The 22777-nt window shown below is 44.7% G+C and overlaps 1 protein-coding gene, 5 non-coding genes and 1 pseudogene across 8 annotated transcripts; all 7 read right to left on the reverse strand.

Annotated features, from left to right (window-relative positions):
• Window positions 1-20: 20 nt before the first annotated feature.
• On the reverse strand, window positions 21-181 carry LOC146503861 (U2 spliceosomal RNA; annotated as a pseudogene).
• A 422-nt stretch (window positions 182-603) lies between these two features.
• On the reverse strand, window positions 604-785 carry LOC146503862 (U2 spliceosomal RNA). The gene has a single exon (XR_014869117.1). It is a non-coding gene; the product is annotated as a U2 spliceosomal RNA (small nuclear RNA).
• Window positions 786-1145: 360 nt separating this feature from the next.
• Window positions 1146-1264, reverse strand: LOC146503863 (5S ribosomal RNA). The gene has a single exon (XR_014868935.1). It is a non-coding gene; the product is annotated as a 5S ribosomal RNA (ribosomal RNA).
• Window positions 1265-8127: 6863 nt separating this feature from the next.
• LOC146503864 (U2 spliceosomal RNA) lies at window positions 8128-8318 on the reverse strand. The gene has a single exon (XR_014869051.1). It is a non-coding gene; the product is annotated as a U2 spliceosomal RNA (small nuclear RNA).
• Window positions 8319-8506: 188 nt separating this feature from the next.
• On the reverse strand, window positions 8507-8618 carry LOC146503865 (U5 spliceosomal RNA). The gene has a single exon (XR_014868957.1). It is a non-coding gene; the product is annotated as a U5 spliceosomal RNA (small nuclear RNA).
• Window positions 8619-8861: 243 nt separating this feature from the next.
• LOC146503866 (U2 spliceosomal RNA) lies at window positions 8862-9051 on the reverse strand. Its single transcript, XR_014869091.1, has one exon. It is a non-coding gene; the product is annotated as a U2 spliceosomal RNA (small nuclear RNA).
• Window positions 9052-10158: 1107 nt separating this feature from the next.
• On the reverse strand, window positions 10159-22764 carry LOC146503867 (delta(3,5)-Delta(2,4)-dienoyl-CoA isomerase, mitochondrial-like). Of its 3 annotated transcripts, XM_085130553.1 has the most exons (11): window positions 22638-22764; window positions 22467-22543; window positions 20468-20636; window positions 19768-19856; window positions 19556-19680; window positions 18953-19001; window positions 18279-18343; window positions 17425-17495; window positions 17238-17309; window positions 17000-17150; window positions 10159-16347 (listed from the first exon to the last, which is right to left on the reverse strand). In XM_085130553.1, the coding sequence occupies exons 2-11, from the start codon at window positions 22501-22503 to the stop codon at window positions 16243-16245; spliced, it is 933 nt and encodes a 310-aa protein (XP_084986679.1). In that variant the 5' UTR covers window positions 22504-22543; window positions 22638-22764; the 3' UTR covers window positions 10159-16242. The 3 variants fall into 3 exon arrangements, with proteins under 3 accessions (XP_084986679.1, XP_084986678.1, XP_084986680.1); XM_085130552.1 differs by having other exon boundaries at window positions 22467-22758; XM_085130554.1 differs by lacking the exon at window positions 22467-22543 and having other exon boundaries at window positions 22638-22749.
• Between the last annotated feature and the right edge of the window lie 13 nt (window positions 22765-22777).

The raw sequence follows: 22777 nt of genomic DNA on the forward strand, positions 1-22777 counted from the left end.
CAGACCAGTTATCCGGTCCTGGAAGGTGGTGTCTTTATCAATCAGATCAAAACATAAACGTATTCTTCAAAACGCTCCCTCTGTCAGTCTCCTCCCCATAGCTCGCCGACACAGTCGCCATTTTGCTTCTCGGTAAGAACAGATACTACACTTGATCTTAGCCAAAAGGCCGAGAAGCACTGGCCTCCTGCAGGTTCCTGGCTGAGCCGCCTTCTCGGGACACTTCTCGCTTGTGACGGTGTGCTCTTTCACTTGGCTCACAGGGAGGCCTCCGCTTCAAATCTCCGCCCACCCACAGTAGCTCAGAGGCCTGCAGAGCTCCCTGGAACTGATTTGCCTCCCCTGTACCCCACAAGTTTGGTCCACTTCCACTATGTGCGACATGACTCCTGCTAGCCTATTCGCCTATCCGGCATCACGGTAGGCCCTGTTTGCTTGGCTGAAGGGGCAGATCTCAGAACCCGCCTGCTCTACTCCAGAGTTCGACTTTGACAGGAGAGGGGTGACTGGAGAGGAGCACGTTCGCGGCTTCAGGCTGCTTTCTGGCTCTTGGCTTGGCAGACCTTACTTTGTTTGCCTTTCTTGCTTTTGCACAAAGTCAGCAAAGGGGGCACCGTTCCCGGAGGCGCTGCAATACCGGGTCGGTGCGTGGAGCGAACGGAGCGAGCCCCTTATTCGGCTCCCTGTTGTAAAAATCCGTTTAATATGTTGCCCCCAAATTGGGGGCATATCAGATATTTCAAATCTCTGACAAATTGACAATTGACAAATCTCTGTCAATTTATGGAATCAAGTAATGAGGTGCCCAGTACCTGAAGTTACGAACACAATCCTATAACCCTACCTGCTTGCTTGCCTAATACCCTAACCCAAAGACTCAGTTTAGCATTTATCCAGCAGCACAGGCCCTGGATTTTTGAAGATGGCCTCAGGAACCAGCACAGGGCCTGGTGTGGTGTAGTTAGCCTCGGCCAGCAGCACTGGCCCTGGTGTGTTGTAGGTGGCCTCAGCCAGCAGAACAAGACATTGGTGAAAACAGCCAAAAGCAATGTCGTTAATGTGCCCTCATTAATGGGCAGCTGCTTTGGGTCTTTTAATACACCCCTTCTCTGGATCAAAAGCAGTTCAATGACATGAAAATGAAAGGCTTACAGCACCAGGTATTCCCAGGCAGTCTCCCATCCAAGTACTAACCAAGCCCAGCCCTGCTTAGCTTCCGAGATCAGACGAGGTCAGGCGTGCTCAGGGTGGTATGGCCGTAAGCTGCTTCACCCAGCACAATGTGTCAATTTATGGAATCAAGTAATGAGGTGGCCAGTACCTGAAGTTACGAACACAATCCTATAACCCTACCTGCATGCTTGCCTAATACCCTAACCCAAAGACTCAGTTTAGCATTTATCCAGCAGCACAGGCCCTGGATTTTTGAAGATGGCCTCAGGAACCAGCACAGGGCCTGGTGTGGTGTAGTTGGCCTCGGCCAGCAGCACTGGCCCTGGTGTGTTGTAGGTGGCCTCAGCCAGCAGAACAAGACATTGGTGAAAACAGCCAAAAGTAATGTCGTTAATGTGCCCTCATTAATGAGCAGTTGCTTTGGGTCTTTTAATACACCCCTTTTCTGGATCAAAAGCAGTTCAGTGACATGAAAATGAAAAGCTTACAGCACCAGGTAGTCTGTTACGAACTTGCATGTTCATGTGTTTGTTCTGTGCAGGTGTTATGTCTTTTTATGTTAATTTAGCTGTGCCAGGGCCCTGCTCCAATTGGTGCGTGGATACACTGCACCGATGTGCAGTACTACACGGGCAGCCGCTGGCTGTAGTGCGCTTGAAAGTTGTGGAAGTGGAGTGGGTAGGGGTGAGCTGCCGTTTCTTTTGATCACCCGTTTTTCTCCTGTTTTGAGTTAGTTAAGGAGGTTAGACTCTGTCTTTATTTTTGACTTTGTTTTGGTAAGGTCAGGGGTGCGGGATTCGTGTAGATTTGTTTTGTTTATTGTTTTGGCCTTGGCTCACCCTGAAGTGTTGACACTCCCGTTTTGGTTCCTTTTTTTCACATTGTAAATAAATCACATTGAAACTAAAGGATTTGTTTCCTGTGGCTGCTTGGGTCTTGGGGGGGAAGCGAGTGCCTCACTCATGTTATTGCCTGGCCCTAGACGGGTCGTAACATGAATTGGGGGCTCGTCCTCTGCCTTCTGTGGTTTTCGTGTGTTTTGGTCTGTTTGGCAGTTTTCTTGGTGTGGGAATAGTAGGTGTGTGGGATTATGGAGTTTTCTTTGGGTGAGTTTGTTACTTCGCCTTCATGGGATAAGATAGTGAAGTGCAGGAAAGCTGATTTGCTCATTATTGCTAGTTTTTATGATGCACAAGTGTCCTATAGTGCCCGCAAAGCGGAGGTTAAGGACGCTTTGTGTGCAAGGCTGGTGGAGCGAGGCATCCTTCCTGCCCCGAAGGCAGCTGTTGAGCAGCCTGGCGGCGGAGGTGTGAAGGTGGCTCCGGAGGCTGAGCCGGATGCCAAAGGGCCTGTTAACGTGCTCCCGGCTGAGGTGGAGTCTGATGCAGCTGAGGTGGACTCTGATGCTGCTGAGGCGGAGTCTGAAGCAGCTGAGTCTGGTACGGCCGGGGAACCCCTGGCGGGGCGGTCTACGGAGGATCTCCGTTTGACCCTCCGTATAAGGGAGGTGGAAACCCGTGCTAAAGAGCTTGAGGTACAAGCAATGCACCTCCGTGTCAGAGCTTTGGAGCTGGAGCGAAAGCCCTCCACATCTGCCTCTAGTCATCCTAGTACATCCACCGCTGTCTCAACAGGTTTTGACATCACTAAGCGCGTTAAACTGGTTCCCCCATTTCGCAAGGCCGAAGTGGACTCCTATTTTAACGCTTTTGAGTGTATAGCGGCTGCGTTAAGCTGGCCGAAGGAGTTTTGGCCACTGCTATTGCAATGCAAACTGGTCAGCAAAGCCCAGGAGGTGTGTACCAGTTTATCAATTGAAGATAGCCTGGATTATGACATCATGAAGAAGACTGTGTTGCAGGCATATGAGCTTGTCCCAGAAGCCTACCGTCAAAAATTTAGGAAGTGTGAAAAAACTGCCAATCAGACATTTGTGGAGTTTGCCCGTGAAAAGAGTCGCTTGTTTGAACGATGGTTGCTGGCCAGTAAAGTAAAGGATCTCGAGGGGCTAAAAGAGCTTCTTTTGTTGGAGGAATTCAAAAAATGTTTGCCGGACCAAGTAGTCATTTATCTGAATGAGCAAAAGGTGACGTCACTTGCTAAAGCGGCAGTGATGGCTGATGAGTTTACTCTCACTCACAAAACTGTATTTTCAGCCGCTGTCGCACAAAATCTCAGGGTGGGACAGGAGAGGAAGATAAAATCACCAAAGGTAGGACTGAAGGATAGACAGGAGGATGGTGGTAATCGTGACTGTTTTTATTGTCGCGAACCCGGACATCTGATCGCTGTCTGTCCTGCGCTCCGGAGGAAGGAGCAGCGCAAAGGCTCTAAAAATCCAGCCGGCGTAGGTCTTATTAAGGTTGTCCCTTCACCTAAAATGCATTCCACCCGTGATTTGCACCATGCGGATGCTGAAATAGAGCCACGTTTTAAACCATTTATCACCAAAGGCTTTGTTTCTGTGACGGGAGAAGAGAGGGATAAAGTGCCTGTTACTATTCTTCGGGACACAGGTGCGCATCAGTCATTTATGTTGGACAGTGTACTGCCATTGTCAGATAAAACTGCTTGTGATTCAGATGTGTTAGTTTGGGGAATTAAGATGAGCGTTCTTCAGGCGCCGCTACACAAGGTGCATTTGCATTCGCCCGTAATGACGGGGCATGTTAAAGTTGCCAGTTGCCTATTAAAGGGGTTTCATTTATTCTGGGAAATGACTTGGCTGGTGGGACAGTTTTTCCCCCGCCTGAAGTGGTGGAAACGCCTGTTGCTTCTGTTACTGATGCCACCACCCCTATATCAAGTGTGTTTCCTGTTTGTGCTATTACTCGTGCGCAATCGCGCAAATTTGACGATGTTGTAAATGTTGCTGACACATTTATGGCGGCGCTAGGTGAAAGAAAGTCTCCCAGCCGTGAGAGTGGCAGAATAGGAAGCGGCAATGATGTGACAACACTGATGCCAGAGCTGGATGAAAAGTTGAATGGGGATGCATTGATAACCGCTCAGCAGAAGGACTCATCACTGGCTCCCTGTTTTATATCCGCAGCCGTGAGTGCAGAAAGTAAATCCCCCACTTCTTTTTTTGTGCAAGACGGAGTTCTTATGAGAAGGTGGTCCCCTGACCATAGTGGTTTGCCTGGTGCTACGCAGGTGGTGGTGCCGAAGCCACATCGAGGGCAGGTGCTTAGCTTAGCGCATGATGCCAGCATGGCTGGACATCTCAGGGTGAACAAAACTTATCATCGGGTGTTGCGCATCTTCTTTTGGCCGGGGCTGAAAGCTGATGTGGTGGCATATTGCCATACCTGTACTACATGTCAGATGGCGGGGAAACCTAACAGACCAATCCCACCTGCTCCGTTACATCCTATTCCAGTAATAGGTGAGCCGTTTGAAAAAGTAATATTGGATTGTGTGGGTCCCCTGCCAAAAACTAAATCCGGACACCAATACATACTTACAATAATGTGTTCAGCAACAAGGTTCCCGGAGGCAATTCCACTACGCACGCTGAAAGCAAAACCGGTAATAAAAGCACTAATTAAGTTTTTCTCTACTTTCGGGCTTCCAAAGGTTATTCAAACAGACCAAGGAACGAATTTTACTTCAAAAGTGTTTGCACAGGTTGTGGAGGAGTTACACATAAAACATGTAAAATCCAGTCCATACCACCCGGAAAGTCAAGGTGCTCTGGAGAGATTCCATCAAACCCTCAAAGCTATGCTGCGCAAGTTCTGCGCTGAGTCGGGTAGAGAATGGGATGAGGGTCTGCCGTTATTGCTATTTGCCGTCAGGGAGACCACTCAGGAATCCTTGGGATTCAGTCCGATGGATCTGGTGTTTGGACATGTGGTCCGCGGTCCCCTCCGGCTTCTGAAGGAGAAGTGGTTGTCAGAAACTTCTGAAACTCAGCATAATGTCCTGGATTATGTTAGCGGACTTCGGGAAAAACTCCACCTTGCATGTCAGTTAGCTCGAGAAAGTCTGTCACATACGCAGGCTAAAATGAAAGCTCGCTATGATAAAAAGGCTGTTTGCAGAAGTTTCCAGCCAGGCGAGAAAGTGTTGGTGTTGCTGCCTGTGGTAGGGTCCAGTTTGTTAGCCTGGTTCGCTGGCCCATATGTGGTGGAACAGAAACTCAGTGACAACAATTATGTGATCCAGACCCCAGACCGCCGGAGAAAGTCTAGGGTTTGTCATATTAATATGTTAAAATCGTACCACTCGAGGAGCCCTTCGGGTGCGCCATCTCCAGGGTGCGCCATCTCCAGTGTGCGCCGCTAGTGTTGTTTCTCCTTATGAACCCTCTGATGACGGACTGCTCCAGAAAAGTGAAGCGCTGGGTAGCGGCCGGTTGAAGAATTCGGAGATCTTAAATGATTTAGACACATATTTAGCCCACCTATCTGAGCCCACTCGAGCTGACGTCACTGCTCTGATAGAGAATAATTTAGCACTTTTTTCTGGTCATCCTCGTCAAACTGCTGTCCTGTGCCATGACATTGATGTGGAAGGACATAAACCGATTAAGCAGCATGCCTATCGAGTGAACCCAGTGAAAAGAGCGATAATGCAGAAGGAAGTTGATTAGGAAGTTGAACACGGTTTAGCCATTCCGAGCGCCAGCGCATGGAGTTCGCCGTGTGTGCTGGTACCAAAATCTGACAACACTCCTCGGTTTTGTAATGATTACAGGAAAGTTGTGTAACGCTGTTACCAAACCTGATTCATTTCCTCTTCCTAGAATGGAGGATTGTATTGATAGAGTGGGATCAGCATCCTTTGTAACCAAACTTGATCTGTTAAAAGGTTACTGGCAAGTACCTTTAACTCCCAGAGCATCTGAAATATCTGCTTTTGTCACGCCAGATCATTTTCTCCAGTACACGGTTATGCCGTTTGGGTTGCGTAATGCACCCGCTACTTTCCGGCGCCTTATGGCCAAAGTACTGGCAGGCGTGAATAACTGCGATGCCTACTTGGATAATGTTGTCATTTACTCATCCACCTGGTCTGACCACTTACAAACACTCTCTCTCATTTTCAGCCGTTTTCAGAAAGCCTCGCTTACACTAAACCTAGCCAAATGTGAATTTGGCAGATCCACCATCACATATCTGGGAAAACAGGTGGGTCAGGGACAGGTACTGCCGGTGACTGCGAAAATACAGGCGATCGTTGAGTTTCCAGTCCCACAAACGAGAAGGGCGCTGCGCCGATTTCTAGGAATGTGTGGTTATTACAGAGGTTTTTGTAAGAACTTTGCCACTGTTGTCGTTCCTCTCACCGATTTGATCAGTCTAATGAAGCCTTTTGTGTGGACGCCTGTTTTTCAGACTGCTTTTGAGTCTGCGAAAGCATTACTGTGCAGTTCCCCTGTTCTTACGGCACCTAATTTCATGTCCCCTTTCAAGCTCGAGGTTGACGCTAGTGCGTCTGGTGCAGGAGCTGTCCTTATGCAGGAAGACCATCGCGGCGTGGATCGCCCAATTTGTTATTTTTCAAAAAAGTTCAACAAACATCAGATTAACTACAGCACTATTGAAAAGGAAGCCCTTGCCTTGTTGTTAGCCCTGCAGCATTTCGAGGTGTATATCGGATCCAGCTCTATCCCTGTTCAAGTATTCACTGACCACAATCCATTGGTGTTTCTCTCCCAGATGCAAAACTCAAATCAGAGACTTATGCGTTGGTCCCTTCTTTTGCAAGATTTTAACCTGCATATCAAACATAAGAAAGGGACGGAAAATGTCATCGCTGACGCCCTGTCGAGAGCAATTTCATAGTTTGGGAATTAAACAATGGGAGGGTTGTTTAATTCTTATGGAAGGGGGTGTTACGAACTTGCATGTTCATGTGTTCGTTCTGTGCAGGTGTTATGTCTTTTTATGTTAATTTAGCTGTGCCAGGGCCCTGCTCCAATTGGTGCGTGGATACACTGCACCGACGTGACTGGTTCCAGCTGGAGGACCCGCCCATTAAAAGGAGGCTGGAGCGCTACAGCTGGAGAGGTCCTCGCATTTCTCCTCACGACCCAGCAGTATTCCTGTGGCAGCCGCTGGCTGTAGTGCGCTTGAAAGTTGTGGAAGTGGAGTGGGTAGGGGTGAGCTGCCGTTTCTTTTGATCACCCGTTTTTCTCCTGTTTTGAGTTAGTTAAGGAGGTTAGACTCTGTCTTTATTTTTGACTTTGTTTTGGTAAGGTCAGGGGTGCGGGATTCATGTAGATTTGTTTTGTTTATTGTTTTGGCCTTGGCTCACCCTGAAGTGTTGACACTCCCGTTTTGGTTCCTTTTTTTCACATTGTAAATAAATCACATTGAAACTAAAGGATTTGTTTCCTGTGGCTGCTTGGGTCTTGGGGGGGAAGCGAGTGCCTCACTCATGTTATTGTCTGGCCCTAGACGGGTCGTAACACAGTCTCTCATCCAAGTACTAACCAAGCCCAGCCCTGCTTAGCTTCCGAGATCAGGCGTGCTGAGGGTTGTATGGCCGTAAGCTGCTGCCCGCAGAACAATGTGTCAATTTATGGAATCAAGTGATGAGGTGGCCAGTACCTGAAGTTACGAACACAATCCTATAACCCTACCTGCATGCTTGCCTAATACCCTAACCCAAAGACTCAGTTTAGCATTTATCCAGCAGCACAGGCCCTGGATTTTTGAAGATGGCCTCAGGAACCAGCACAGGGCCTGGTGTGGTGTAGTTAGCCTCGGCCAGCAGCACTGGCCCTGGTGTGTTGTAGGTGGCCTCAGCCAGCAGAACAAGACATTGGTGAAAACAGCCAAAAGCAATGTCGTTAATGTGCCCTCATTAATGGGCAGCTGCTTTGGGTCTTTTAATACACCCCTTCTCTGGAGAGGAGCACGTTCGCGGCTTCAGGCTGCTTTCTGGCTCTTGGCTTGGCAGACCTTACTTTGTTTGGCTTTCTTGCTTTTGCACAAAGTCAGCAAAGGGGGCACCGTTCCCGGAGGCGCTACAATACCGGGTCGATGCGTGGAGCGAACGGAGCGAGCCCCTTATTTGGCTCCCAGTTCTAAAAATGCGTTTAATACGTTGCCCCCGAATCCGGGGCGTATCAGATATTAAACTGATAAGAACAGATACTACACTTGATCTTAGCCAAAAGGCCGAGAAGCGATGGCCTCCTGCAGGTTCCTGGTTGAGCCGCCTTCTCGGGACACTTCTCGTTTGTGACGGTGCGCTCTTTCACTTGGCTCACAGGGAGGGCTCTGCTTCAAATCTCCGCCCACCCACAGTAGCTCAGAGGCCTGCGGAGCTCCCTGGAACTGCGCGCTTTCTTCTATTTCTTCTTTTGAACAACGAGGAGAGGGCCCAGCCAGACCCTGCCAAAAATAGGTGCAACTCCTTAGCCTCACTCACCACGGAAGTCTTTAATAAAAGGCGAAAGACTTGTACGTTTTGAAGAGAAACCAGAGTGTGTGTTTCTTTGGGATCGCAGGAAGCTGCAGTGACTCCTCGTCCCGGCTTCCGGCGTCACGGTAGGCCCTGTTTGCTTGGCTGAAGGGGCAGATCTTAGGCCCCGCCTGCTCTGCTCCAGAGTTCGACTTTGACAGGAGAGGGGTGACTGGAGAGGAGTACGTTCGCGGCTTCAGGCTGCTTTCTGGCTCTTGGCTTGGCAGACCTTACTTTGTTTGGCTTTCTTGCTTTCGCACAAAGTCAGCAAAGGGGGCACCGTTCCCGGAGGAGCTGCAATACCGGGTCGATGCGTGGAGCGAACGGAGCGAGCCCCTTATTCGGCTCCCTGTTCTAAAATGTGTTTAATACGTTGCCCCCGAATCGGGGGCGTATCAGATATTAAACTGATAAGAACAGATACTACACTTGATCTTAGCCAAAAGGCCCAGAATTCGACTTTGACAGGAGAGGGGTGACTGGAGAGGAGCACGTTCGCGGCTTCAGGCTGCTTTCTGGTTCTTGGCTTGGCAGACCTTACTTTGTTTGGCTTTCTTGCTTTTGCACAAAGTCAGCAAAGGCGGCACCGTTCCCGGAGACAGACCTTACTTTTTTTTTCTTAAGGTTCTGAGCTAAATGTGGAAAAATGTTGCCGTTAATTTTAGCATTTTTTCACTTTACAAACGGCGCCCCTCTTGAGAGAGGGAAGCCGACGGGTAAAAAGATAGATTTTTATCGGATTACGTCATGGAAGAGAAATTGTTCAAGCCATGTTTCCGAAGTAACAAAGAGCCGACGAATGGCCTGGATTGCAGCCATTCGAAGACCAAATATAAAGTCTCAGAACACTCCAGCTCACATGTTAGTCTGCTCCAAGCATTTCCACAAAGGTAAGTCTTCTGTTGTAGTTATTACGTAATTTATCATAACATAATTGTTGATGTAGGTTACAAATAAGTGTTATATTGATTTGAATTGAATTAGTTGCGCTATGCTGCTTTGTTCACTGTGGCTTTGCAGGCTAATATTTGTTGTTTTGTAGGAAAACCAGCCTACACAATGCTGGAATGCGATCCAGACTGGGCACCCTCTATCAACCTCGGTCATACCGAGTTTAAAGCTGCTACCACAGCAAGATTTGATTGGTTAAGAGAGAGAGAGCGATATGAAAACAGCCACGAAAAGTCCCACATATGTGCCCAAGTGTTGTATTGAAGCAGTCAAGTGATGAATAACTGTTTTCCAGTATGTTGTTTTGTTTTTGGGGTTTTTTGCATTGTTGACTTGTTTTTCACCGAAGGAGCTAATAAAGCATTATGGAATACAATTTTTGCCTCTTTCTTGTAAGATTCTATAATAGAATGAAACAATAATGCCAGTTATAAATAAAGACAATAAATTGAATGAATTACGAAACACTTATTTTATTCCTATTGGATCTGAAAATGTTGTGTAATACTACAACCTGAAAAGAAAAATAGATTGCGTTGGCCTGTACAGAATATAAAGGAAAAAAATTAACAACAGCGGTGAAATGGAATAGTCCAAATCACCAAAGTAAACTGGACCTGGGCTTGTTGCAGGGATCTGAAGTTACTAAACATTTTGTGAGTGTATGCACTCACACTTAGGACCATATAATAATAAATATGTGCGTGATGAAAGTTGGGCAGCACGCTAACGTCCTTACTCCACTCTGTATGCTCGTATGGGTCTGACCCTTTCGGTCCTTTGATTTTTTTCCTCGTACTTTTTTTTTTGCCTTTTCGTTAAGTCTGTCTTTGTACGGACCTGCCGTGTTCTCCATCGTTTTGTACATAACTGTTTTGGGAGCAAATAAAATACAAGTAGGGATTAAAACCGCAGAATTAATGATTACCGGTGCTGGAAATTAGAGATAGGGTGAGAAGTACGGAAGGACCTCAGAGAAGAGCGGCTGCTCCTTCACATTGAAAGGCCAGTTGAGGTGGTTCAGGCATCTGACAAGGATGCCTCCTGGGCATGTCCCACCGGGAGGAGGCCCCGGGTCAGACCCGGGACACAATGGAGAGATTATATCTCTCGGCTGGCCTGGGAACGCCTTGGTGTTCCCCCGGACAAGCTGGAGGTGGTGACCGGGGAGAGGGAGGTCTGGGCTGCTCTGCTTAGGCTGCTGGACCCGCTTTGGCTGGATAAGTGGAAAAAGATGGATGGATGGATGGATGGATGGATGGATGAACTACTGACCAGACAGGATGATTCCTTCTGGAGGATCCCTGAGATCTCATTGTGCTGGTAGTAAGGGGCTCTAAGATGGTCTACAGTTTTTGTTAATCATCAAAAAGCAATATAGTACTTTGAATTGCTTTGTAGTACAGACGTCAAAGGACTGATATACATATTTTCTATCCTAACATTACACCATTTTTTAAGCCAAAACTTTATAAACCTGACCGACTTGACTTCCTTCCCTCTTTCCAATGACAGTCCTAGAGCGAACACATGTCAACCAGTCACCTGTAACACAAAAACTAAACTAGAACCTCTACACAAGGCCAGTACTAAGTCAAAGGGAGAACAGGCCCCACAACAGATGGAGAAATCTGGTTTCATCAAGCAGCAGAAACCCCCCACCCCCCCCCCCCCCCAGCTTCTTCCACCAGGTACCACCAGAATAAAAATGAGAATTACTTCATCCTGCATTAGAGAAATTATTTTATTACAGTGGTTGCATGAAATCTGCCAGATGCTTCTGCCTGAGAGATAAGATAAGATAAAACTTTATTAATCCCTCGGGTGGGTTCCTCTGGGAAATTCGGTTTCCAATAGCACAGCACCGACAGAAGTTACAGAACGTGAGCAGAATATTATATATATACACTAGGGGTGCTACGATACACAAAATTCACGGTTCGGTTCGGTTCGGTTCGATACTTTGGTGTCACGGTTCGATATTTTTTCGATACAAAAAAAAATGTTCATGCCTTTTTAATTTGTCATTTATTAAATTTTCACGGCACATTCTGCACCACATCTGTGTGCGTTCATCATTTGTTTGAAGCCAGCTCACCTTCTGCAACCACTTTTCCAAGAATACGCGCTTCTTTTGTGGTTCGGACTCCTTCTGACATTTCTTTGGAGGTGGAGGAACACCAAAGTAATTGCTTAAAGGAGCTTGCTTCTTCGACATCTTTAAGAGTTCTAAACAAATGTCTGTCCTCCTCCAGAAAATCTTATGTACGCAAACACGCGTTGAAACTTCTTATCTTGTGCGCGTTTTTTATTTTGACAGCGAATGCGCACCTGCGGACCACTTATGTGCAGCCCTGGTTATTTAGCTCGTCATATTGCAGCCACAGAAATTTGTCCATGAAACCATAAAGCTGCACTTTCTTTTTGCCTTATAGTCTGATTTGTCATAACTTTTCCGTTTTGTGGTAAGCTTTTCTTTGGCTGTCACTTCTTCACCCTGACCTGTCTTATTTGGCTCAGCAGAACTAAAATATATATCCTGTTGCTTTTACACACGCACTCACATAACGCTCAGCGATTCTCTGCGCGATCAACCTCTCACATGTTTAAGCTGCGGGAGATTTCACTTATCATCACCCACCAATCAGTGCTGTCACTCTCTATACACAGTTTGCGCAATTGCAAAGTGAAAGCAAAAAACAAGCGCAAATTCAAACGCGATTTCAATATGTCACATATTGACAGTGGTTCACCGATGCCAATGACATAATTACCCAGCTACATTTCCGAAAGAATGCAAAAGCATTGACATAGATTTTTCCTTCCTACGATAGGCCGACGGGCAGGGCAGAGATAGATTTTGGTAGCCCGACTGGAAAAATCGCTAGCCCCGGGACGTCGGGCTAGCGATTTTGCGAGCCCTGTATCTGATTGAGGAATCACTCATCTTTGGAAAAGAGAGTTTATTACAGAGAAATGGCTCTTAACAAAATAAAAGCTATACTATACGCTTCTTCTGGGCTATATTCTCAGCAGCATATTAAACATATCAGGTCCCCATAAGGAGAATCATGTGCTTACGGCTGTCTAAATGACTCGGGTAAAGTTTGTAGCATGCGTGCTTGTTGTTTTTGTCTGCTTCCACTTGTCTTTGCACTAGGATGATGTCGGCGTAAATGTGCAGTCATATTCGTTGTGTTCCCACTAGTGCTGTCAGCGTTAATCTGAAATGAGGTTAACGCCACAACACGGCAAATCTCCGTTAATGAGCTACCGCGGATTGTCCCGTGCGTGGGGCTAACTGCGCTAACACACTAGTTCCCACCCATGTAATTGAGCATTGCTGGCACATCCAACATACTGTTTTACTTTTGTCCATGACAGGCTTACCTTCAGGGTCATACGTCACATGAAAACCAAAATAGTTCCAAACGCCAGATCTGAATGAGGGTGGGGGAGGTTCAATTTGCCATGTTGCAAGGAGAGCTTAACTTCTGTCTCGCTAGCTTGCCCTGCGCTCAGTGAATCTGCGCTCGACTACTCCGCCTAGGCTGCACTGTCAAGCGCAGATCCACTGAGCGCTCAACACAGACAGCACCGTCAGAAGGAAAGTTGATAAAATAAATTAAAACTGTTGTATTGTTCGATACATATGCGTACCAAACCGAAAGCACTGTATCAAACGGTTCAATATCGATATGAGTATCGTTGCACCCCTAATATACACATATATAAACACAGAGACATATATAAATAAAATATACGAAAGGGATAAATAGAATAAATAGGAATAAGAATACAAGGGAATTGCACATTTCAAGTTTTGAAGTCTATTGCACCGTTGACTATTAACAAAAAGTATTGCACAAAAAGTATTGCACAGTGAAGTGAAGAGGCACTGCAGCTTAGTTGTTCCCTCCTCCTTTGTCCTCCTGTTTCCCCTCCCTCTCCTCCAGAGAGGAGTTAAACAGTTTGATGGCATGTGGGACAAAGGAGTTTTTAAGTCTGTTGGTTCTTGTCTTTGAGAGAAGCAACCTGTCACTGAACAGACTCCTCTGGTTGTTTATGGCCGTGTGCAGAGGATGCCCAGCATTGTCCATAATGTCCAGCAGTTTTTTAGTGTCCTTTTCTCTGCCACTGTCACCAGAGTGTCCAGCTTCATGCCGACCACAGAGCCAGCCTTCCTGATCAGTTTTTCCAGCCTGGATGAGTCCTCCTTTGCTGTGCTGCTCCCCCAGCACACCACAGCATAGAAAATTACTCCAGCTACCACTGACTGGTAAAACATCCTCAGGAGCTTCCTGCAGATGTTAAAAGACCTCAGCCTCCTGAGGAAGTACAGTCGGCTTTGGCCTTTTTTAATACAGGTGCTCTGTGTTGCATGACCAGTCCAGTTTGTTGTCCACCCACAGCCTGGGGTACTTGTACTTTTGACCACCTCCACCTCCTCCCCCTCTATCTGAACCGGCAGTGGACCTGCTCTGGACTTCCCAAAATCCCCAACCAGTTCCTTGGTCTTTGAGGTGTTGAGTTGCAGGTGGTTTGTGTGACTCCATGCGACGAAGTTCCTCACCAGACTTCTGTACTCCTCTTCCTGATTATCCCAGATACACCCCATGATGGCTGTGTCGTCTGCAAACTTCTGAATATGGCATAATTCAGATTTGTAGCATAAGTGAGAGGTGTACAGAGTGAAGAGAAGAGGGGACAGCACAGTTCCCTATGGTGCTCCTGTGCTGCTGACCACAGTGTCAGACATGATGTCCTTCAGCCTGACGTACTGTGGTCTGTCAGTGAGGTAGTCGGAGATCCAAGCGACCAGGCAGGGGTCCACCTCCATCCTGTTCAGTTTTTCCTGAAGCATACTGGATGGTATTAAAGGCACTGGAAAAGTCAAGAAACAGGATCCTGACCGTGCCTTTTCCCTTGTCCAGGTGTGAGTAGGCTCTATGTAGGAGGTACAGGATGGCATCCTCCACTCCGACATCCGCCTTGTATGCAAACTGTAGTGGGTCCTGGGCATGGTGTACCTGTGGTCGGAGGAGGTTGAGGAAGAGCCGCTCTAGAGTCTTCATAAGATGTGACGTCAGTGCCACCGGTCGGAAGTCATTCAGCTCATTGGGCCGGTTCCTTTTGGGGACCGGGACGATGCAGGATGTCTTCCACAGGGCGGGCACTCTCCCCAGTCGCAGACTGAGATTGAAGACTCGTTGTAGTGGCTCCCCAAGTTCAGCAGCACACGCCTTTAGCATCCTAGGACACACCTTGTCTGGGCCTGCTGCCTTCCTGGTGCGAAGCTTCCTCAGTTGCCTCCTGACCTGATCCACTGTGACACTGGGAGATGATTGGAAGGAGGGGGGGAAGATGTCCTGCTGTTGAGAGAAGGGTTGGAGAAGGGGGGTGTCATAGTGTCAGGAAGGGGGGGAAGCGAGGGAGGTAGGAGAGTGGGGAGAGGGCTCTGTAGTAAATTGGAGGGTGGGGGGGTTGTGGGCTGGTCAAACCTGTTGAAGAAGTTGTTGAGTTCGTTTGCCTTCTCCACAGTCCCCCCACCCCACCCCACTGTGCTGTTCTTGGTGTTGTGGCCTGTGATGGTTTTCACACCATTCCAGACCTCCCTCATATTGTTCCTCTCCAACTTCTGCTCCACCTTCCTCCTGTAGGTGTCCTGTACTTCCCTCAGGCAGCGTTTCATAATTATATTATAGGGAATGAGGGTATGTCATGTGAAATATTTCCTGTCCTTATGACAGTGGAGCTGAATCAGTCTGTTAGAGAAGGTGCTCCACTGCCTGTCCAGGAAGCCATGCAGGAGGTCTGGATCATCCACAAATGATAATAGTTCCAGATGTTTTTACTGGCTCATTTTAATCATTTCATACACTGCTGGATAGCTTAATCTTAAGTGGTATGTTTCATTATGATATATTTTTATTATTATTATAATGTATTATAGATGGGGTGCCTGGTTTGTCATTGCAAACAGAGCAATAATAAACAAAGAAAAAAATACACTTATTGATGCATGTAAGTGACACAGATAGCATTTAGAAAGGAGCGGTCTCTGAACCTAGAGATGTGGGTTTTGGCTGATCTCTTTCCGCTACCTGAGTGCAACAGTTCAGATGGTGATTGTGACACCATCACTGATGATGTTTTGTGCTTGCTTGAGTATCCTCCAGGCATGGCAGCCCGCAGCCATATTTTATTTTTCTGCTGTTCTCACCACTCCTCGCAGTGCCTGTTTGTCTGCTACAGAACAGCCTTGATACCACACTGGTAAGCGGTCCATTACAACAGACTCAACTGCAGCACGGTAGAAAGAGATGAGCAGTTGTTCCTCCTAAATCTCCTCTGATGTGCCCTCTTTATTCTACCAAGACTGGAAATTTAAAATCACTTTCACACAAGTGTCTTTAATGAGGAAACATTCAGAAGGTCATTTACAGATGTACAAAGTGTTTCTCAGCTCAGTAAGTTAAGATTTGCCTTAGTTAAATATTATCCATATCTGATATTAGAGCAGAAGAAATATGAACCTGAATGAATTATTAAACACATAATGACATTAAAATACTGTCTAGTGTGGATACAGATCTCCAGCTAGTAAATGTAATTTTGATTTATAAAATTGGTGTAAGAACGGCCGTAGTGGTGGAGGAAAGAGGCACTTTCTGTATCTGAGCTTTGCCTCACTGGTGTTCAGAGTTTAGAGTATGTCTTAGTTTTGGGACTCTTCTTCTCGAGGGCTGCCTGAGCTGATTTCATCAGATCTTCAGTCTGAAGCATGCTCATGTTCCACGTAGCCTGGAGAAGGAGAAATTATGAACTTGAGTCAGTACTTTAAAAAGGGAACTTTATAAGTTCATATGCATTTAAGTGAGCATGCCACATCCCCTTTATGCTATTAAGTGTCATATAAAGGACACCAGGAAACTTAAATGGAGGGAATGAGGTAGCGATACCAGATTCCTTCTGGAGAACTGAGAACATGAACCTAAAGTGTGACTTGAATTCTCTCAGTAATCAGGTTCTTCATCATGAAACTAACAAAAATATGCACAGAAATCTTTGTCATATTATAACCATTCGTCTTGATGCATGCCCAATTATCCAGGAAAGGAAATCCCAAAAACTCGATTCTGTTCATCTGGATGTAGCATTTTCAGTGGGAAACGTTTTTGTCACTTGTTTGGGGAAACCAAACAACCTCTGGCTAAGTGGATGGCACAACACAGAAGAGCTACCTTGTCAGACCAGGACTCGGCAGTCTATTTACACCTACAGGCCAGTGGACACTCTTTATTTATATAAAAGACACCAGGAAACTGAAATGGAGGGAATGAGGTAGCAATGCCAGATTCCTTCCGGAGAACTCTGAACACAAACCTTAAGAGTGACGTTGTGAAGCTGACAAAAATATGCACAGAAAACTTTGTCATATTATATTCATCCTTACAATGTAATCCAATCCATCTGCTACGCTGTGGTTTCTGGCATAGATGAGGTTTATTTTGGTGCCCTGCACAGCAACTGGGCTGCGACCAGCAATCTCTCCAGCAATCTCCAGAGCTCCAGCCATCATCGCCTCCTTATCTGCAAACACTCGACTGAAGAAGAAGGGAAGGGTTTTCAAACTGTTTGAATAAATAAGTGCTTTTAATTTGGAAAAAGAGTGATGAGGGAACATTGTTTACCTGACCAGTCCGCTGCTCTTAGCTTCATCAGCATACATCTTTCTCGCTGTCAGAGCCAGTTCATTAACAAGACTGTTGAAAATAGAAATAGATTTTTTTTAACCTACAAGCATTCAGTCACTTAACAGTGTCATGCCATAAATTGCTTGTAATCTTATCCCAATTGTAAATCATGCTGCTGGCTCACCTTTGGCTGCCGATGACCTTTGGGAGTCTCTGAAGTGTTCCAACATCTGCTGCAAGTCCAATATCAACCTCCTATGGAGCCAAAGCAGAGGGAATCATCATTGCTACATTTAGCAAACAATCTCAAGATCTAGTGTGTAATCTCTGCTCAAAACCTTGCTGTAGGATATGAAATGTGAGTCTCATTAATTAAAAGAAACAAGAGTTATGACATTGAGCCTTTCCACAAGAGGACTGTTAAATTTTAAATAAAGAAAACTTTCACAATGGCATTGCTAGCTATCTCAAACAAAACGAAAACATGCATTTCATGATAATTTATTCTTACTTTGATTCAGCTTGAATTCTTTGGACAAATCTGTATGTAGGTGCATCACTGAATTGCAAGCATTTCTTCCAAAAGAAATTATACTGTTGTTGGCATATTGCCTTTGGAAAAACTAATTATCACCCCTTGGTGTAATCTGCACTAGATGTCATCGTCTACATGTAGTTTTTGATGTGCCATTTGTAGTGTAGAACACTTGTAGCTATTGTATCCCCTTCAGTTCTGCAAGGATTGTGGCACCAAGACAAACAAGCACACTATCTTATTAGGATTTCTCGTGTTACATGGATGGTACATTTGTCCTTGTAAAGAACTATTTGAATATTATGAATGATAAATACATTTAATGCAGTTTTCATTCAAATGTTTATATAGAGATCAAAGGCAGTAAACAAACAGTTGCATTCATCAGTGAAATTGTTTAACACAAATCTTCATACTTCATAAGTTGGTCTTAATTTAATCAGCTATCTATTCCATGCTTTCCCAATTGTCCTCACCACAATGATAAAATCAGATGATTATACCTTAACTTGGAACCAGGCGTCCTGGGTGCACAGGCGAATGTCGCAGGCTGTAATCATGTCAACACCTGCCAGAGAAAACACCACCTACGGTTAACTCACCGAAGCTCCTTTCTCCACCAAACTCAATGCGTCAAACACCTCCACAACCAAGAAGCCTGTATCACAGCCTGTGGGTTTACCTGGCTCCTGCTAGCATCATGTCCATGCAGTAAACTAACCAGTTATATATCAAAGCTTGAAAACATGGTATTTTCAAATGTCTTGTTGTCTTCTGGGGTCAAGTCGAAAGCAGCCATGGGGTAGAGGGGCATATGTATAGTACGTTGGACTGGTCCAGCCGAATGACTCAATTAGGAATTTTAGGGGATTTGAAGCTTTTCACACAGTGGCTACAGCTTCTTATATCTGCACACTTCTCAAAGCATCATCCTCCTAACTTCAAGTGTTAAAATGCATAAAACAAAGGCTTAAAAAACAAACATTTATTTATTTCTTCTTGGCTGTAAATGCGTTTATTTCTGCTGTAAAGTTGGACATTTTAACATGAGACTCTTTGGGAATTCACTCCCTTTTGCAGCCAGACTCAAGCAGACATTCGAGGAACTTTAGTGTTTTTCCAACTCCTGTACCTTAAGATGATTCACTACAGCACTGTAATCTTTACAATGTCCTACCTGCTCCTACACAGGCTCCATGGATGGCCACCACAACAGGCTTCGGGCACTGCGAGAACACAATTCAAGAGGAAACGTACTTTAATGATAGTGAGGGAGAATTTGTAAGGAAGGGAAGCTTGGTGCACGCTGGGTCCTACTGCTCTTACACTACAGACATTAACAGTGTGACAGTGTATCTTGTATTGAGTTCTTACTGTGTTGTTTCATGCAGGTCACACAGATGAGCAATGCCAATGGAAAAAAATATATAATTTCATTACAAAAACTGGAATTTTAAAGACAAAATGACGATAAAATAAATCCTATGTTTGTAACTTCTAATCTGTCCTAAGGCTTTCTTTGGCTGAAGTAAAATTTCCACCATTCATCATTTATCATTTATACAATTCATAGCCAGGGTTGGTGGGGGGATTAAGTCTGTCCCAGCTGCCCCATGGTAAAATTTTGATTTGATTTTGATTTGATTTAGAGAGGCAACATCTGAACAACATCTGAAGCACAGTTCAGGAACCTTCCTGATAAAATCTGATAATTCAGTCACACCTCATGTTTGTGACTGGTTCAGTCTTCTCACTCTTTACATTAATAATGCGCTCTGACCTTCTCTATGACGGAGAAGGTCTCTTGAAATTTCTTAATCTTTTTTTTGAACCCCCAGGAGATTCTGGCTGTGTCGTCTCCTTCTGGTTGAAGTACATTGTGCGTCATGTCCATGAGATCGATACCTGCGCATTAACACAGATGAGATTATACACACTGATTATACTCCACTGAGAGACGAGAACAGAGATTTTAATATTCTGTATACCCACCAGCTGTGAAGAGCTTCCCTGCTCCAGAAACTACCACTGCTCTGCACTCAGGGTCCTCAGAGAGCTCATTAAAGCAGGTCAGCATCTCACTGGCAGAGAAACGCACAAGTTCAGATCAGCGTTCACCCAAATAATAATTTAGCTTTTAATTCCAGTGATTAGTTTGACTTTTTGAGCTCTTTTATGTCTGATAATTTAACACTTTTAGAGTTCCATGTATTAGCATTATATTTTTTATTCACACTAAATGATGCAATATTGATTCTCAACGATTCACGAAATAGTAATAGTCTGAATATTGTGTTCACTTGTTTGTAGGGAGTGACTGTATTTATTTAAACTCTTGTATGTGCTTCTCTCCTGATCAGAGGACTGAATACGTTTGGGAGCTAGCCTACTTGCCGGTCTGTGCTGTTACACAACGAGGGTTGCAGGATGAATGAAAACAAAAACAAACTTATACAAGTGCTTTTTCCCCCCTCACACACTCACTCGCAGCATAAGTAAGAGAAGCAAGCTGAGGTAAATACATGCTGGGTATGATGAACCTTCTCTTTATTTTCACCAAGATAAATAAAGAATATGGACAATATGGACTTTCTAACTGAATATAGACTGTGAGCATCCAGGTATAATATATAGCATTTGTCATGCCTCTGACACTGTGTAAAATATGTATATATGTAATTCTGATTCCTGCCTCCAGAAAGCACTGTTCATGGCATTGCGTTTCTCAGGCCGGTGAAGTTCAACATGCGTGATGGACTCTGTAGGGCGACTGATGGCCAGGGTCGTGTACGGAGGTGTGGCACCACCTGAAGATGACATGGCTCTGGCCACAGTTTGACTAGGCAACTGCAACCCCTTATCTAAGAAAAAAAAAACAGAACAACATTAGACTGTGCCCAAGAAGCAAGAGTAGTGAAAGCTACAAGGCTACAATGGACTATTCATAGACCTTTTCTCATCTTTACCATTTTGTATCTTACCTACATTCAAGGCCTCAACTCACTTATACACCTCAGTATTGGTTCAGTTTTACAGTAATTGTAATAGTTATTGAAAGGAAGAGGATAGAATAATAATAGAATAGAATAATAATCCTTCAATTGTCCCACAGGGGGAAAATTTGGTTGTAACAGCAGCCAAAAAGACAAATATACAAACAAACAGTACACAGGACACGGAACAGAAACATACACAATTTTTCTTACATATTTACATTAAGGACAATGGTTACTATAAACAGAGAGTACTGTACAGTTATTAAATTAAATAAAAATAATTACAGGTAAGAGGCAAACCAGGATACAACTAGCACAGACCCATAAGAACTGGACAATAGAAGAAAAAATAAATATTGTCTGGCCTGAGTCTCGATTCTGATCTTGGTGCAAAGAACATGTTGCCTCGCAGCAGTGGTTTCACTAAGCATTTTCTGAATACTACGTCTATCTGAGTGTTGTCGCTGACCATGTCCATCCCTTTATCACCACAGTGTACCCATCCTGTGATGGCTGTGTACAGCAGGATAACAAGCCATGTCGCATGTTTCCAGTACCTTGGTGAATCTGTGACATGAAGAATTAAAGTAGTTCTGAAGGTAAAAAGGAGTCCAACCTACACTAGGAACCTAATAAAGTAGCTGGTGAGTATAAATAAAGAAAAAAGTCAAGATATGATTAACAAAATTAAAACAAATATATAATGGGGTCATTAATCACCACAACTCTTTCAATTTAACTGCTAAAATAGTAATTTCGTTTAAGCAAGTGATCACTCCACCACTATTTTTTCATATTTTTCCACAGTCAACTCCCTTTTCTCACTTCTAGCTACTCAAATGCAGATATTGTTTGAAGAAAAAACAAAAAAGAAAAAGCATATTTATACACTATTAAACTATATAAAATACATGGAGCAGAAAATCAACATTTATGACAAATTAAAATCACTACTATAACCTGTATAAAGTACACATTTTCTTGCGCTTCTACTCTGGACTTTACGGCAGCGCTTATTCTCCTTCATTGCTGATCGCAAAGAACAGTTATGCTCAGATGGAAAGATGATGCAATATTTGAGTAATTGTGTTGAACTAGAGCATAATTCCCTCCCTTCATTTTTGTGGAATATGCAAACGATAGAGGTGAAACTTCCAGACGTAGTTTGAATCATTGGAGGAGAGAAAGAATGCGTCGAAAGTTTCACGTGAACTTGCAAGGATTTTTAATGAATTTTTGAATATAATGCAATCAGACTGTCTAAATGAAATCTGTTCATGTTGTAAATGTGTTGTAAATGTTCGTGAAATGTGTGCGCGAGTTTGCGATTAGCAATGAAGGTGAAAGGGCGCTGCAGTAAAGCCTAGTGTAAAAGTGCAAGAAAATTTAGGCGGCGGATAAGAGGTGGCTGCTTCACCGCGGCTCACAAATGACGGCTTGACCGTCACTTGACCGCGATCTTACAAAACACTGAAGCTGCACTGACGAGCTTTCACCCACTTATCCCTATAAAAGGTTTTGTTTCCAATTTTTGACTCCAAAATAAAATAAAAAAAATGCATCGACACACGGCTCCGAGCTAAAACAGCGTCAAACATTCAGAACATCCGGTGTATTTTCACACGCTTTGATGGGTTTCCCTACTAATTAAGAACAAAGTTTAAAAAAAAATACAAACAAATCACCGACACTTACATTTGGTGACAGCTGACCTGAAAACCACTGCCAACATTGCCCTTTGAACGCTGCAGAGTCCAGACCGTTTAGCGAGGCTGCATACAGAATCAATCATTCACTTCACCTGGCCCTCTGGACATTAGCCAGTTAGCTTTGCTAAAGCTAAGTAGTTATCAGCAGGGATCTTACGTGAGTTAATCGGTAGTTCACCTGTTATCCTTCGGCACAAACAGCAGACATACAGCGTGCCTTTACTTAACAAATGTTAACGCACAGCTCATTAAATGAACCTGTGACGTCACTATGTGACCTATAAACAATTCCGTAGC

Source organism: Neolamprologus multifasciatus, chromosome 14 (assembly GCF_963576455.1).
Source record: "Neolamprologus multifasciatus chromosome 14, fNeoMul1.2, whole genome shotgun sequence".
Taxonomy (NCBI): Eukaryota; Metazoa; Chordata; class Actinopteri; order Cichliformes; family Cichlidae; genus Neolamprologus; species Neolamprologus multifasciatus.

Excerpts from the sequence above, each read along its gene's own strand:
- LOC146503867 (XM_085130552.1), bottom strand. The coding sequence starts at position 22,563 with ATGATTGATTCTGTATGCAGCCTCGCTAAACGGTCTGGACTCTGCAGC. Across the intron at positions 17,496-18,278 it reads ACGCCTGGTTCCAAGTTAAG|GAGGTTGATATTGGACTTGC; the intron begins GTATAATCATCT and ends TTGGCTCCATAG. Across the intron at positions 17,151-17,237 it reads AAGAGCAGCGGACTGGTCAG|TCGAGTGTTTGCAGATAAGG; the intron begins GTAAACAATGTT and ends CTTCTTCTTCAG.